General features: G+C 44.8%; 1 protein-coding gene across 1 annotated transcript in view; it reads right to left on the bottom strand.

The window, feature by feature from the left end:
• The window catches only part of LOC144508457 (tumor necrosis factor receptor superfamily member 5-like), a 45,542-nt gene that overhangs the window by 17,121 nt on the left and 16,191 nt on the right, over positions 1–12,230 (bottom strand). The window contains exons 2-7 of the mRNA XM_078236387.1: positions 11,615–11,699; positions 9,176–9,301; positions 8,182–8,328; positions 7,574–7,670; positions 4,751–4,803; positions 1,911–2,018 (exon numbers count right to left, since the gene is read on the bottom strand). Coding sequence (XP_078092513.1) covers positions 1,911–2,018; positions 4,751–4,803; positions 7,574–7,670; positions 8,182–8,328; positions 9,176–9,301; positions 11,615–11,699 — 616 coding nt within the window. The remainder of the gene's footprint in view (positions 1–1,910; positions 2,019–4,750; positions 4,804–7,573; positions 7,671–8,181; positions 8,329–9,175; positions 9,302–11,614; positions 11,700–12,230) is intronic.

Genomic DNA, 12,230 nt, shown 5'->3' with positions numbered 1-12,230 from the left:
AATCAGAGAATTAATGTGCAAAGCAATGAAACAATTAAATATGTATGAAACTCAGTAGTGGACTTCACTTTCTGCATAAAAAAATGATTGGTAAAACATTAAGTCATGCAAAGTGGCCTTTCCGCAAATTTTGTAACTTCTAAGAATGTATCCTGCAACATTTCTGGTCCAGAACTCTGCTGTTATTTGTTGAAAGGACAGCTTGTAAAAGATTTTCTTTGTTTTCATTGAACTCGCACTGAACTTTCAAGGCCAACATACCCTTGGGCCTCTCTCTCTTCAGCTTTCAACAACATTTTGTTACAGAGCAAGATATCTGGAACACAATGCCTGAAAATGTGGGAGCAATAACAGTAACTCTCAAAAGGTAATTGGATATCATAGAATCATAGAATCCCTACAGTGCAGAAGGAGGCCATTCGGCCCATCAAGTCTGTACTGACCACAATCCCACCCAGGCCCTGTCCTTGAAATCCCACGCATTTATTCTGCTAATCCCCTTGACACTAAGGGGCAATTTAGCGTGGCAAATCAACCTAACCTGAACATCTTTGGACTGTAGGAGGAAACCAGAGCACTCGGAGGAAACCCAAGCAGACACGGGGAGAACATGCAAACTCCACACAGTCACCTGAGGCTGGAATTGAATCCTGGTCCCTGGAGCTGTGAGGCAGCAGTGCTAACCACTGTGCCAACATGCCACCTCTCTCCGCGAAGAAGTTCTAGGGGCATGTGGGAAGACCAGAAAAGTTGGGTGGCTGACCCAGGAGCCAGCACAGTAACAACTTGCCAGATGGCCTCCTTCTGTACATACCATGAATTTGTATTTATACTTCATCATTGACACAGAAAGCATCACAGCAGCATAATCAGACAAAGTCAGACATAAATCAACAATAGTGATAACATGCTTTCTAAAAGAACTAAATTTGAGTTTCTTGAAGGGGTGAAGAGGTAGCCTGGTTTAGGGAGAGAATTGTGCAGTGCAGGACTTAGGTGGCTAAAGACATGGCTACTGTTTCTTTCTCTACAGTTTTACCATCATAAATAATGACTCTAACAAGATTGCTCTTTATTTGGCTTGTGCTACCAGAGCAGGTCAAAGGCTGAAAATCCTGAGGTGACTAACTCACCTCCTGACTTCCCAAAGCCTGTACACCATCTACAAGGCACAAGTCAGTGTGATGGAATACTCTCAACTTGTCTGGATGAGTGCAGTTCACAACATTCAAGAAACTCGACACAATCTGGAACAAAACAACTTACTTAACTGGCATCCCACCACAAACAGTCACTTCCACCACCGATGCAGAGTAGCGGCCATGTGTACCATCCACAAGATGCACTGCAGGAACTCACTAAGGCTCCTTAGACAGCACCTTCCAACCCAGAAATACTATCATCTCGAAGGAAAAGGGCAGCAGACACTTGGGAACATCACCTAGAGGTTCCCCTGCTAGTCACTCAGCATCCTGATTTGGAAATATATCACCGTTCTTTCACTGTCGCTGGGCCAAAATCCTGGAACTCCTTCTGTAACAGTACGGTAGGTGTACCTACACCACATGGATTGCAGCAGTTCAAAAATGCAGCACATCACCACCTTCTCAAGGGCAGCTAAGGATGGGCAATAAATGCTGATCCAGCCAGCAAAGCCCTCATCCTGTAAATGAATTTTTAAAAAGGGACCACACACAAGAGGGAAGAGGATTTCATTGAATAATAACTGCAACCTGGACCTTGGACATCAGCCTTCATAACAGAGTGAAAATATGACCATCAGCATTCTCTGGTTAATCTCAATGTACTTGCACAGTCACTATAGTCACATCCACAGTTATGAACAATGCTATTAATCAACATTCAGCCAGTTATTGCAATGGTTGAAGTGAGAACAACACAAACCTTACCTCTGTGATAGATGAGGGCAGCAGCTAAAGCTACCAATGTGGCTGTAACTAAAACGCTGATCACAATCGCAGGGGTTTCATCAGGGACTGATGGAGGCCAGGGTTTACCTAGGATAAAGAGAGGCATCTGTTCATTAGGAGCTAACACTAGATTCTATGGTCAGAACTTTCCGCTGTTCATGCCGGCGGAACCTGGCGCACCCCCTCCACGGGTTTCCCGGTGGCATGGGGTGGGGTCAATGGGAAATCCCATTGGCAGTGGTGGGACCAGAAGATCCTGCCACTGGCCAATGGAGTGCCACCTCCCACCGTGAGAAAGACACCACAAGGAGGTCTGAAAATCCTGCACCATGTTTTACTGCAGTTGGTTTAGTTAAAATGGACAAACCAGCAACAGCTCAAGAAACAAACATCCCGAGTAAATGAACAATGTCAATGGGCCACAACAGTGCGAGTGCAACCAAGTGAAGATTCAACCCAATCTTTATGAACACTGTGGATCACTAAGATTATCATGATGTGGAGATGCTGGCGTTGGACTGGGGTGGGCAGTAAGAAGTCTCACAATGCCAGGTTAAAGTCCATCAGGTTTATTTGGAATCACGAGCTTTCGGAGCATTCACCTGATGAAGGAGCAATAAACCTGTTGGACTTTAACCTGGTGTTGTGAGACTTCTTCCTAAGATAATCAATGCAGTTGGATTGATATTTATAATGACAATAGTAAAAGTGATTTCAAGCATTATCATGGCATTAAGTTGAACAGATAGATATTAGATAGATATTAGATAGATATTGAAACAGATAGATAGGCAGTCCAAAGATGTGCAGGTTAGGTTGATTGGCTATGCTAAAATTGCCCCTTAGTGTCCTGAGATGCGTAGTTTAGAGGGATTAGTGGGTAAATGTTGTAGGGATATGGGGATAGGGCCTGGGTGGGATTGTGGTCGGTGCAGACTCGATGGGCCAAATGGCCTCTTTCTGTACTGTAGGGTTTCTATGATTTTCTATGATTCTATGATATTACCCTAATTCTTTGTAGAACAGCCTGAACAACCTTTCTTTGCTCCTGTTCTGGTCTTCCTTCAGAAGATAGCCCTTGACATTTCCAGCTGTGTGTGGTACAGAATGGTTACGGCACAGAAAGAGAACATTCAGCCCGTCTAGCCACATGGAATAGCAATTCACTACCTCCTCTGCCTCAAATTTTCCCTTTTCAGATAATGATCCAATTCCCTTTTGAAAGCTCAACTGAACCTGCCACTGTCAGGCCTTCCAGACCCTAACCACTCACTGCATGAGAAGCTTTTCCCTCATGTTATCTTTGCTTTTTTCCCAATCACCTTAAGTCTGGGTCCTCTGGTTCTCGATACTTACACCAATGGGAACAGTTTCTCCCTATCTCCCTCTGTCCGGGTCCCCCGTGGTTTTGAAAACCTTGATCAAATCTCTTCTCAACCTTCCTTTCTTCAAGAGGAACAATCTCAACTTCTCCAAACTTTCTACGTAACCAAAAATCCTCATCCCTGGAACCATTCTCATCAATCTTTTCTGCACCCTTTCTAATACCTTCACAGACAAGATTTTCAAATCACACTGCACCTCCCCCGCTCTCCTCCCACCCCACCATACAGCTGAGCCAAATGAATCATCACTTTCAGCAGTATTCAGATGGACAGTGAGATGCATTTAGGGGACTCCTGCTTCCCCTGCCTATTTCTTCTTGACTGCCTGGTGGCCACTCATTAGCTTTCTTAAGCTGCGCAGTGACCAGACCTATAAAGATGTTACTCACAAAGCTCTCAATCTTATGGATGCACTGCAATGACTCAAGCTCTGAAAGGTGAGGCTCTAGCTGCTGCAGCTGACAACAGTTCCTGTGCATATGTTTATCCAGGATAAGGGAAGCATCCCGGAGTTATCACCTGGGACAGGAAGTGTACTCCAGGGGTCAGAGCTGCCCTGCCATTCCTTTACATAATCCACCATTAGTGATACTGTGGCCCCTTTAACCCATATAAGCTTCCATTTAGTCCCTCTCTAACCCTTTTCAATAGCTTTCCAGCAAACACACGCGAAGCAAACTGTCGAAAGAGAGTTTAGGATCACAATACTCCTGAAATTTGGCTGCATGACATCTATTACATGAAGACAATTAGGTCTAAGTGAAGTGCACTTAATAGTCAGACTGATGGCAACGTTGGTGTAATTGGCCTCTCCTAGATATGGAATGAGGCAAAATAAGCAACCAGATTCAGGCTCCTGATCACCGTTCAATGGCTCCTGGTACAACAAGAAAGTGTATAGAGTTTGGGTGAGTGCGGTACCAAGCATGGTCTTTTGCCCCTGCCACAATCAGCCTCCTAGCCAATCATTGTCTACAAGAGCAATGGCAACACGGGGAGGTGACTGAATAAAATTAGGGAAGAGGTGGGGAGTTAAGAGGGAATGAAGCGATGCCAGATTACCACCAGTGACAATAGTCCAAATCACCATAGAGTCTACACCGACCACAATCCCACCCAGCCCCTATCGCCGTAGCCCCATGTATTGACCCTGCTAGTCCCCCTGACACTATGTGACAATTTAGCATGGCCAATCTACCTAACCCGCACATCTTTGGACTGTGGGAGGAAACCGGAGCACTTGGAGGAAGCCCACGCAGACACGAGGAGAATGTGCAAACTCCACACTGACAGTTACCCAAGTCAGGAATCGAACCCGGGTCCTTGGCGCTGTGAGGCACCAGTGCTAACCATTGTGCCACCATGCTGCCCACTTCTCTCTGCACTGTTTCCTGTCGAGGTGGTGATCTTTTGCAGCGAATTTGCGGTACTTACATTTCACATCACTTGTTGAACTGCCCGGCTTGAGCTCTCCTCTTGATCCACAACTGAAAGCAAAGAGACAAAGGTCACCAGGGGTTCAGTGCACAAGAATTAGCATAGACAATGTACAACCAGGGGTCCCAATTATAGGCTGACACTTTCCACCTAATCTGTTTATTCATCCACATCTTTTAGGGGATCTATACAAAAGGATCGCTTGGTGGCACAGTGGTTAGCACTGATGCCTCACAGCCCCAAGGACCCGGGTTTGATTCTAGCCTCAGGTGACTGGCCATGTGGAGTTTGCACATTCTCCCCCTGTCTGAGTGGTTTTCCTCCAGGAGCTCCGGTTTTCTCTCACAGTCCAAAGGTTAGGGGGATTGGCCATGGTAAATGTGCAGAGTTATGGGAATAGGGCAGAGAGTGTGGGCCTGGGTGAGATGCTCTTTCCAAGAGTCTGTGTAGATTCAATGGGTTGAATGGCCTCCTTCTGCACTGTCGGGATTCTATGATTCTAAATTTGGGTTCTTCAGGTTTGACCAGTAGATAAAGCTCCAACATCCAGCAGTTTCCTGATGAATTCCAGGATGTTCCCCTTCACTCCTGCTTAAAACTCCACTCCTCATGTTGCTGAGTCTTAGTGTAACATCAAAGGTGCCTTTCACTAGTTTGAACCAGCTCTCTGCCTCTGTCTAACTGACACCATCACAGTTTCACATGAAATCATGTTCCAGATTTGTCCTGTTCACACTATTTATTATTTTATACACTTGCACATGCTGCCTGATTAGAGCCTCCCTTTGAGGCTGAAAGGCCCTCCAGGACCAGGCTTGAGTTTTGTGCTTTTTCTCAATGACACTATCTGACTTTCTTATGTCCTGCAATCTCTACCACTTAGAAAGCCAAAGGCGACAACCATTTCAGAACAGCATCACATCTAACTTCCCTCCAAGTCCCACAGTGTCATTTATCATCATTATCCTTGCTGCTGGGTCAAAATCCTAGAACTCTAACCCTAACAATGAGGATCTTTACCACCCAAGGGAAGCAGTTCAAGGTAACAAGCGATGGGTCATCAGTACATACTAGAAATGCAGGGGTTAAAGTGATAATCAGTAGAGAGGAATTAAATCAAAGTTGTCTGCTCTCTCGGGAATAATCCTGGCATATGAGCAGTTTTCGCAGAGGAGTGAGGCACCAAAGTGATGTCCAGCCAGAATTAATGACAGTGGCTGGAGCAGTTTTGCTCCAGATAGGCTCAAACCTGAGCCCCTTAGACTTGAGGGGATGAAAATGGGGCCGTCCTTGGGATAATGACCAACATGGAAAAGAGTAAGGATATTGCTCAGGGCAAGAGAATCAAATGCAGCAGTGAGGGTGTGGTTCAGCAAAGATACATGGTGAGCAAAGGGCCAAAGACACAACAATTGGCAGTTTGAAACTTTAACCATTTAAACTGTGGCTCCTGGCGCCACCCAATAGGCCTACAGCTCTTGACTTTGCCTCTCTAAGCAGCAGTTACCTACTCCCTCCAAAGACCCAGAGTTTCCAGACTTTATGCATTTAATCAGTGTTACTCACTCTTGCCAAAACTAGGTGGGAATGTGAATTGTGAGGAGGATTCGGAGAGGTTTCAAAGGGACGAGGACAGGCTAAGTTAATAGGCAAGAACATGGGGGATGGAATATAATGTGAATAAGTGTGAAGTTAATCATTATGGTAGAAAAAAACAGAAAGGCAGAATATTTCCTCAATGGTGAGAGATTTGGAAGTGTTGATGTCCAAAGAGACTTTGGGTGTCCTTGTTCACAAGTCACTGAAAGTTAGCATGTATGCGCCACAAGGAATTATGAAGGTAAATGGTGTATTGGCGTTCATCACAAGATGATTTGAGTACAGGAGTAAAGTTGTCTTGCTGCAGTTGAGCTTTAATAAGACCTCAACTGGAGTATTATGTACATTTTTGGTCTCCTTACCTAATGAAGGATATACTTGCCATAGAGAGAATGCAACAGAAATTCATCAGACTAATCTCTGGGATGGCAGGATTGTTTTATGAGGAGAGATTGAAGAAACTGGGTCTGCATTCTCTAGTGTTGAAGAATGAGAAATGATCTCATTGAAACTTGCTGAATTATAGGTAGCACAGTGGTTAGCACTGCTGCTTCACAGCTCCAGGAACCTAGGTTCGATTCCCAGCTTGAGTCACTGTCTGTGTGGAGTTTGCACATTCCCCTCGTGTCTGCGTGGGTTTCCTCCGGATGCTCCAGTTTCCTCCCACAGTCCAAAGATGTGCAGGTTAGGTTGATTAGCCATGCTAAAATTGCCCCTTAGTGTCCTGAGATGCGTAGGTTAGGGGGATTAGCGGGTAAATATGTAGGGATATGGGGTAGGGCCTGGGTGTGTCTGTGCAGACTCGATGGGCCAAATGGCCTCTTTCTGCACTCTATTATAGGTTGAGGACAGGGTAGATGTAGATAGGATGTTTCCCCTGGCTGGTGAGTCTAGAATCAAAGGGCACAGTCTCTGAATAAGAGCCAGGAAATCTGAGACTGTGATGAGGTGAAACGTTTTCACTCATAGGGTGGTGAATCTTTGGCATTCTCTACCCCAGAGAGGAAGCTCTATCATTGAGCATGGTCAAGACTGAAAGATAATTTCTGGATACACTGGCATCAAGGAATATTGGGATAGTGCAGGAAAGTGGCATTGAGATAGATGACCAACCATGATCTAATTGAATGGCATAGCAGGTTAAATGGTCTACCCTGCTCCTATATTCTTATGTTTCTAACCTGGGTTTGGAACACTCTCCAGTTAACCTGAGTTACTTACTTTGTCCATTTCTCACAGTACTCCACAGAGGAAGAGACATTTGAGTAATAGCCACTTTCGCATTGCTTACACTCTGTGTTCTTGTGTTTGCGATCCGCTGGTAAAGAAATAAATTAGCACATCAGTAAATGACAATTATCATGCACAGTGATAAAACCATCGCATCATTTCACTTTTCGAATACAAGTTATAAATCAGACAAGTATACAAATTTATTTTTTTTTAAAATACTTTTCCAATTCAATCAAATCAAATCCAATTCAGAGTCTCAACAAGTTGAGACATTTCAGATCCAGGCTGACAAGACAGGGCGAGCGACCAAACCACCCTGTCCTGGGCCTGATCTACATGAGCCAAGCTGATTGGAGAAGGGGGAGGTTCCTCCTCCAAGACTTGAGCTCATTTGCATCTTAGCCAAAAGGCCGAGATGCCGCTTTTAAAAATTCCTTCATATGAAACATATGAAGCTTCAGTGTAACCCAATGACCTCAACCAAGTGCGGCCGACCATGGGCTGCCGACCATACTACACTTGATCTTAGCCAAAAGGCCGAGAAGCGAGACAAGTATACAAATTGTTAAAATTCGATGTGCCTTTACTGATTTTACCTGGAATGTCTACTCCAAATCCAGGCTCACAAGGCTTGTCGTCCACACACATCTCACAGTCCTTATTGACACAGTGTTTCCCTATCTCACACAGACACACAGCATCTTGCAAAGAGTCACCAGACGACTCCGTCACAAACCCTCCATCTGAAAATATTAAAAATCAGAGTTAAAACTTCCTCATCAGTGCAGAGTCCAAACACTGACAGTGTTGTATACTTGGGAAGTGACTGTGCTGGATACCAGGACAGTGACGGGGCTGTATACCCGGAGCGGTGATGGGATGGTGTACCCGGGACAGTTTACGGGGCGGTGTACCCGGGACTCTGTAACAGTGGCGGGGCAGTGTGGCTGTGTTTTTAACTATTTGCTCATGTTTGGTACCTAGCTTGTGGTTTTGTTTCAGCACTTCCTGTAGATCTAGCAGTGAAATGTGTTACTTCACATGAAGTGCTTGAGCTTTGGGAAGCTGCTTGTCTCCGCCTCATCATGAAAATACCTCTCCTTGTCCATGCAGCAAAGGGAATATTTAATCTGCACCTCCTTTCCGTGTACGGTGAGGTGATTAGTTTATGTAGGCTCTATCCAATTGGAAAGCTTTGTATATTCTACATGGTGGAGAAAATGATTTCTGCAGTTTCTCATTTTGCTTTCACTGTGGAGAGGGAGAGATTCCTCCCACTGAGTATCCAACACAATTTGCATCCTGCCTAATATACCAATCCCTTAAAGCACAAAGCTCTGCAAATTCTGTTGGGGATTTAATACGGCCAGGATCTTGCTTCCTGCTTCCCCTCCCCCAAGTAACTCATATTTATTCACAGTCGATTGTGATCGAAAGGAAACGTTCTCCATTTTACATGTGTGGCTCATTTTAATCAGAGCGTCGGTGCTGGTTCTGGCAGTCAGGATAACACACACACACACACACCCCAGCGACATGCTGCCACAAATACCCACAGCAGGATACTAGGGAACACTGATGTGTACCTACTTGGATGACAGTATGTGTGCTGCTGACAGTGATCAGCCAAGTTCCAGTCTGACTGATACAGTCCCTCTTCACAGGCTTTACAATCAGTGTCTTTCTGCACCGTACACTCACTGTTCATGTAGGTACCTGCAACATAAGACAGCACCATTATCAATCTATTGCACAACTCGTAGGCTCCAGATCTGCTCCTTCTCCACAGGCCCGGGGGTACCTTTGGACACCACTTCTTACAAACAAATCTTTGCTCATTTCATAGAATCCCTACGGTGCAGAAGGAGGCCATTTGACCCGTCGAGTCTGCACCGACTCTCCGACAGAGCATCTTACCCAGGCCCAATCTCAAATATTTACCCCTCTAATCCCCTAACCTACACACTTGGGGCACTCACTAAGGGGCAATTTAGCATGGCTAATCCACCTAACCTGCACATCTTTGGAGTGTGGAAGGAAGTCGGAGCACCCAGAGGAAACCCACGCAGACACGAGGAGAACGTGCAGACTCCGCACAGTCACCCAAGGCCGCAATCGAGCCCGGGTCCCTGGTGCTGTGAGACAGCAGGGCTAACCGCTGTGCCACTGTGCTTTTATAGCAAAATAACCCTCTTGGCAGGTTACCCACATTGCCACAGGTTTAGACTATAAGATGTAGCAGGAGAAGTAGGCCATTCGGCCCATCAAGTCTACTCCGCCATTCAATGAGATCATGACTGATCTGATATTATAATCCTCAACTCCACTTTCTTGACTTATCCCCATAACCCTTGATTCCTTTACTGATTTAAAATCTTTCTCAGCTTTAAACATACTTAACAACAACACAGCCTCTACAGCCTCCACGGTAAAGAATTCCACAGATGTCTTAAATGAGTGAAAATGATTGACAGGACGAGATAAGGGATGGATGCCATGCCATTAGAAGAAAGAACTTGCACTTATATAGCCCCTTCAGCCTGGTATATTGCAGGAAACAATTTATGCACAGCAAACTCCCACAAACAGAAAAGAGATAATGACCAGATACGGTGATAACAAATTGGCCAAAATACCACAAGGAATTCTTCAGTTCTTCTTCACAATAGGGCCATCTGGTTACATCCACCTGGTTTAGTGTCTCATCTGAAAGACACACCTCTGGCAGTGTTGCACTCCCAGAGTATTGTACTGGAGCGCTAACTTAGATTCAGAGCTGGGACTGGAACCGACAATCCTCGGATGCAGAGGCAAGAGTATTGCCCACCGAGCTACAGCTAAAGATGGAGGTGAGGGGAGGCGGGGTTGCTACAGTGGGGGAGGGGTGGATTTACCGTAAGCTTTGCCAATAGAACTCTTCGAGAACGCAGTTTGAAGATGGCAAAAGGGGAGTTGAGGAGATTGTATAATTTTCCAGAGAGTATCACTGTGGAGAGCAGCAACAATGCCATCAATTTTAAGTGGAGGGTGCACAAAAGCAGCAGACCAGAGGGCGGAGGGGAATTATCAGAAACACAGCCAACAGTACGTACACTTTTCAACATTAGCGAGTGCTCCTAACCAAGAGGCCAATTTCGGCAATCTATCACAACCTCAACTGAGATCAAATAAAATCAGCAGAGGTCAACAATTGATCTGGAAATAAAACCTGGCAACTTCCTGATCTGCATATCTCAGTTTCCTAATTGCGAAACCCAAACAGTTTTTAAAATTCCTCTTTTTGCCTCCTGCCCTCAGAGTGCGAAAGGGTTATACAGGCGCCATCGGCCTTGTGGTACCTCTGACAAGAATGTATTCATTATGTACACATCTAGAGTCTAGATGTGACTGGTGACAAGCTAATTTACCATGAAGGTTACCACAGCTGAGCCCAGTGCTCCTCTCACTGAACATTCACTAATTTCCCAGCGCAACGGCACCAATCGAGGTTGAAGATCAAATCTCTCCCCACTCTGTCGCTCCAAGCTGTTTAAGCTGGTGTGTCACTATGTCATGCTGCCCATCTTTAATTCTTAATGTTACCTGAGCACTCAGATTAGCTTCCACCCACACAGATGCTAACCAATGACTCAATTAGATTCTTCCCAGATATTCAATGTGTGAACAATTTGAGTGGCTTGGATACTATTCATAGCCATTCTGATTCAAGTTTTTCACACCAAAAACACAAATTTGAGATGAAACTGCAAGAACGTTGCTGCGAGCAAAGCCAGGAGAAAGTTCATTGGGGCAATAAAGAAAATAGTATGTAGCTATTATTTTCATTAAGCACTTGCATTTATTAGTTGTATATCGGAAAGTGAAAAATTGTCCACTTGACTGTCAGTCAAGAATGTTCCAATCAACCAATAACCAGCAGAGAATGAGGCCATTCAGCCCATTGTACCTGCACTGGCTCTCTGCATGAATATTCCGTTAGCCCCCGCAAGGCAGGAATCCACTCTTCTTTATTATTATTTCTATACTTACCCGGTGGACATTTGGCACAGCAGCGGTAAAACTTTAGATACTGTGTGATAGTATTACATTTGGTGGCGTACTCACAGTGGCACAGCTGAAAGAGAAAACAAATGCTAAATTTAATATTCACGCTATCGCGTTTTGCTGCGTTGCTCATTTTGAGATTAGAGGTTAATCTGTAAGACGCTGCTACAAGCAAATCCAGGAGAAAGTTCATAAGGGCAGGTGCAGCACACAATTAGGAATTCCGGCCAAGATCTTTTAACAGAAGTCGAGTGGTGTGTCACAGGGAGCCTCTGTGCTGGACCCTCAGCATTTTACAATTTATATAAATGATTTGGATGAAGGGACTGAAGGAATGGTTGCTAAATTTGCTGCTGACACAAAAATAGCTGAGAAAGCAAACTGTGAAGAGGACATAAGGAGGCTACAAAGGGACATAGATCAGTTAAGTGAGTGGGCAAAACTTTGGCAAATATAGTATTTCAGCAAATATGAAATTGTCCAAGAATAAAAAGGAAGCATGTTATCTAAATAGTGAGGGATTGCAGAGCTCTGAGATACAGAAGGATCTGGGTGTCCTAGTGAATGAATCACGAAAGGCTAGTATGCAGGACCAGCAAGT

Source organism: Mustelus asterias, chromosome 20 (genome assembly GCF_964213995.1).
Source record: "Mustelus asterias chromosome 20, sMusAst1.hap1.1, whole genome shotgun sequence".
In the NCBI taxonomy this organism is placed as follows: Eukaryota; Metazoa; Chordata; class Chondrichthyes; order Carcharhiniformes; family Triakidae; genus Mustelus; species Mustelus asterias.
The sequence above is the reverse complement of the archived record's forward strand: the minus strand, read 5'-3'. Positions and strand labels throughout refer to the sequence as shown.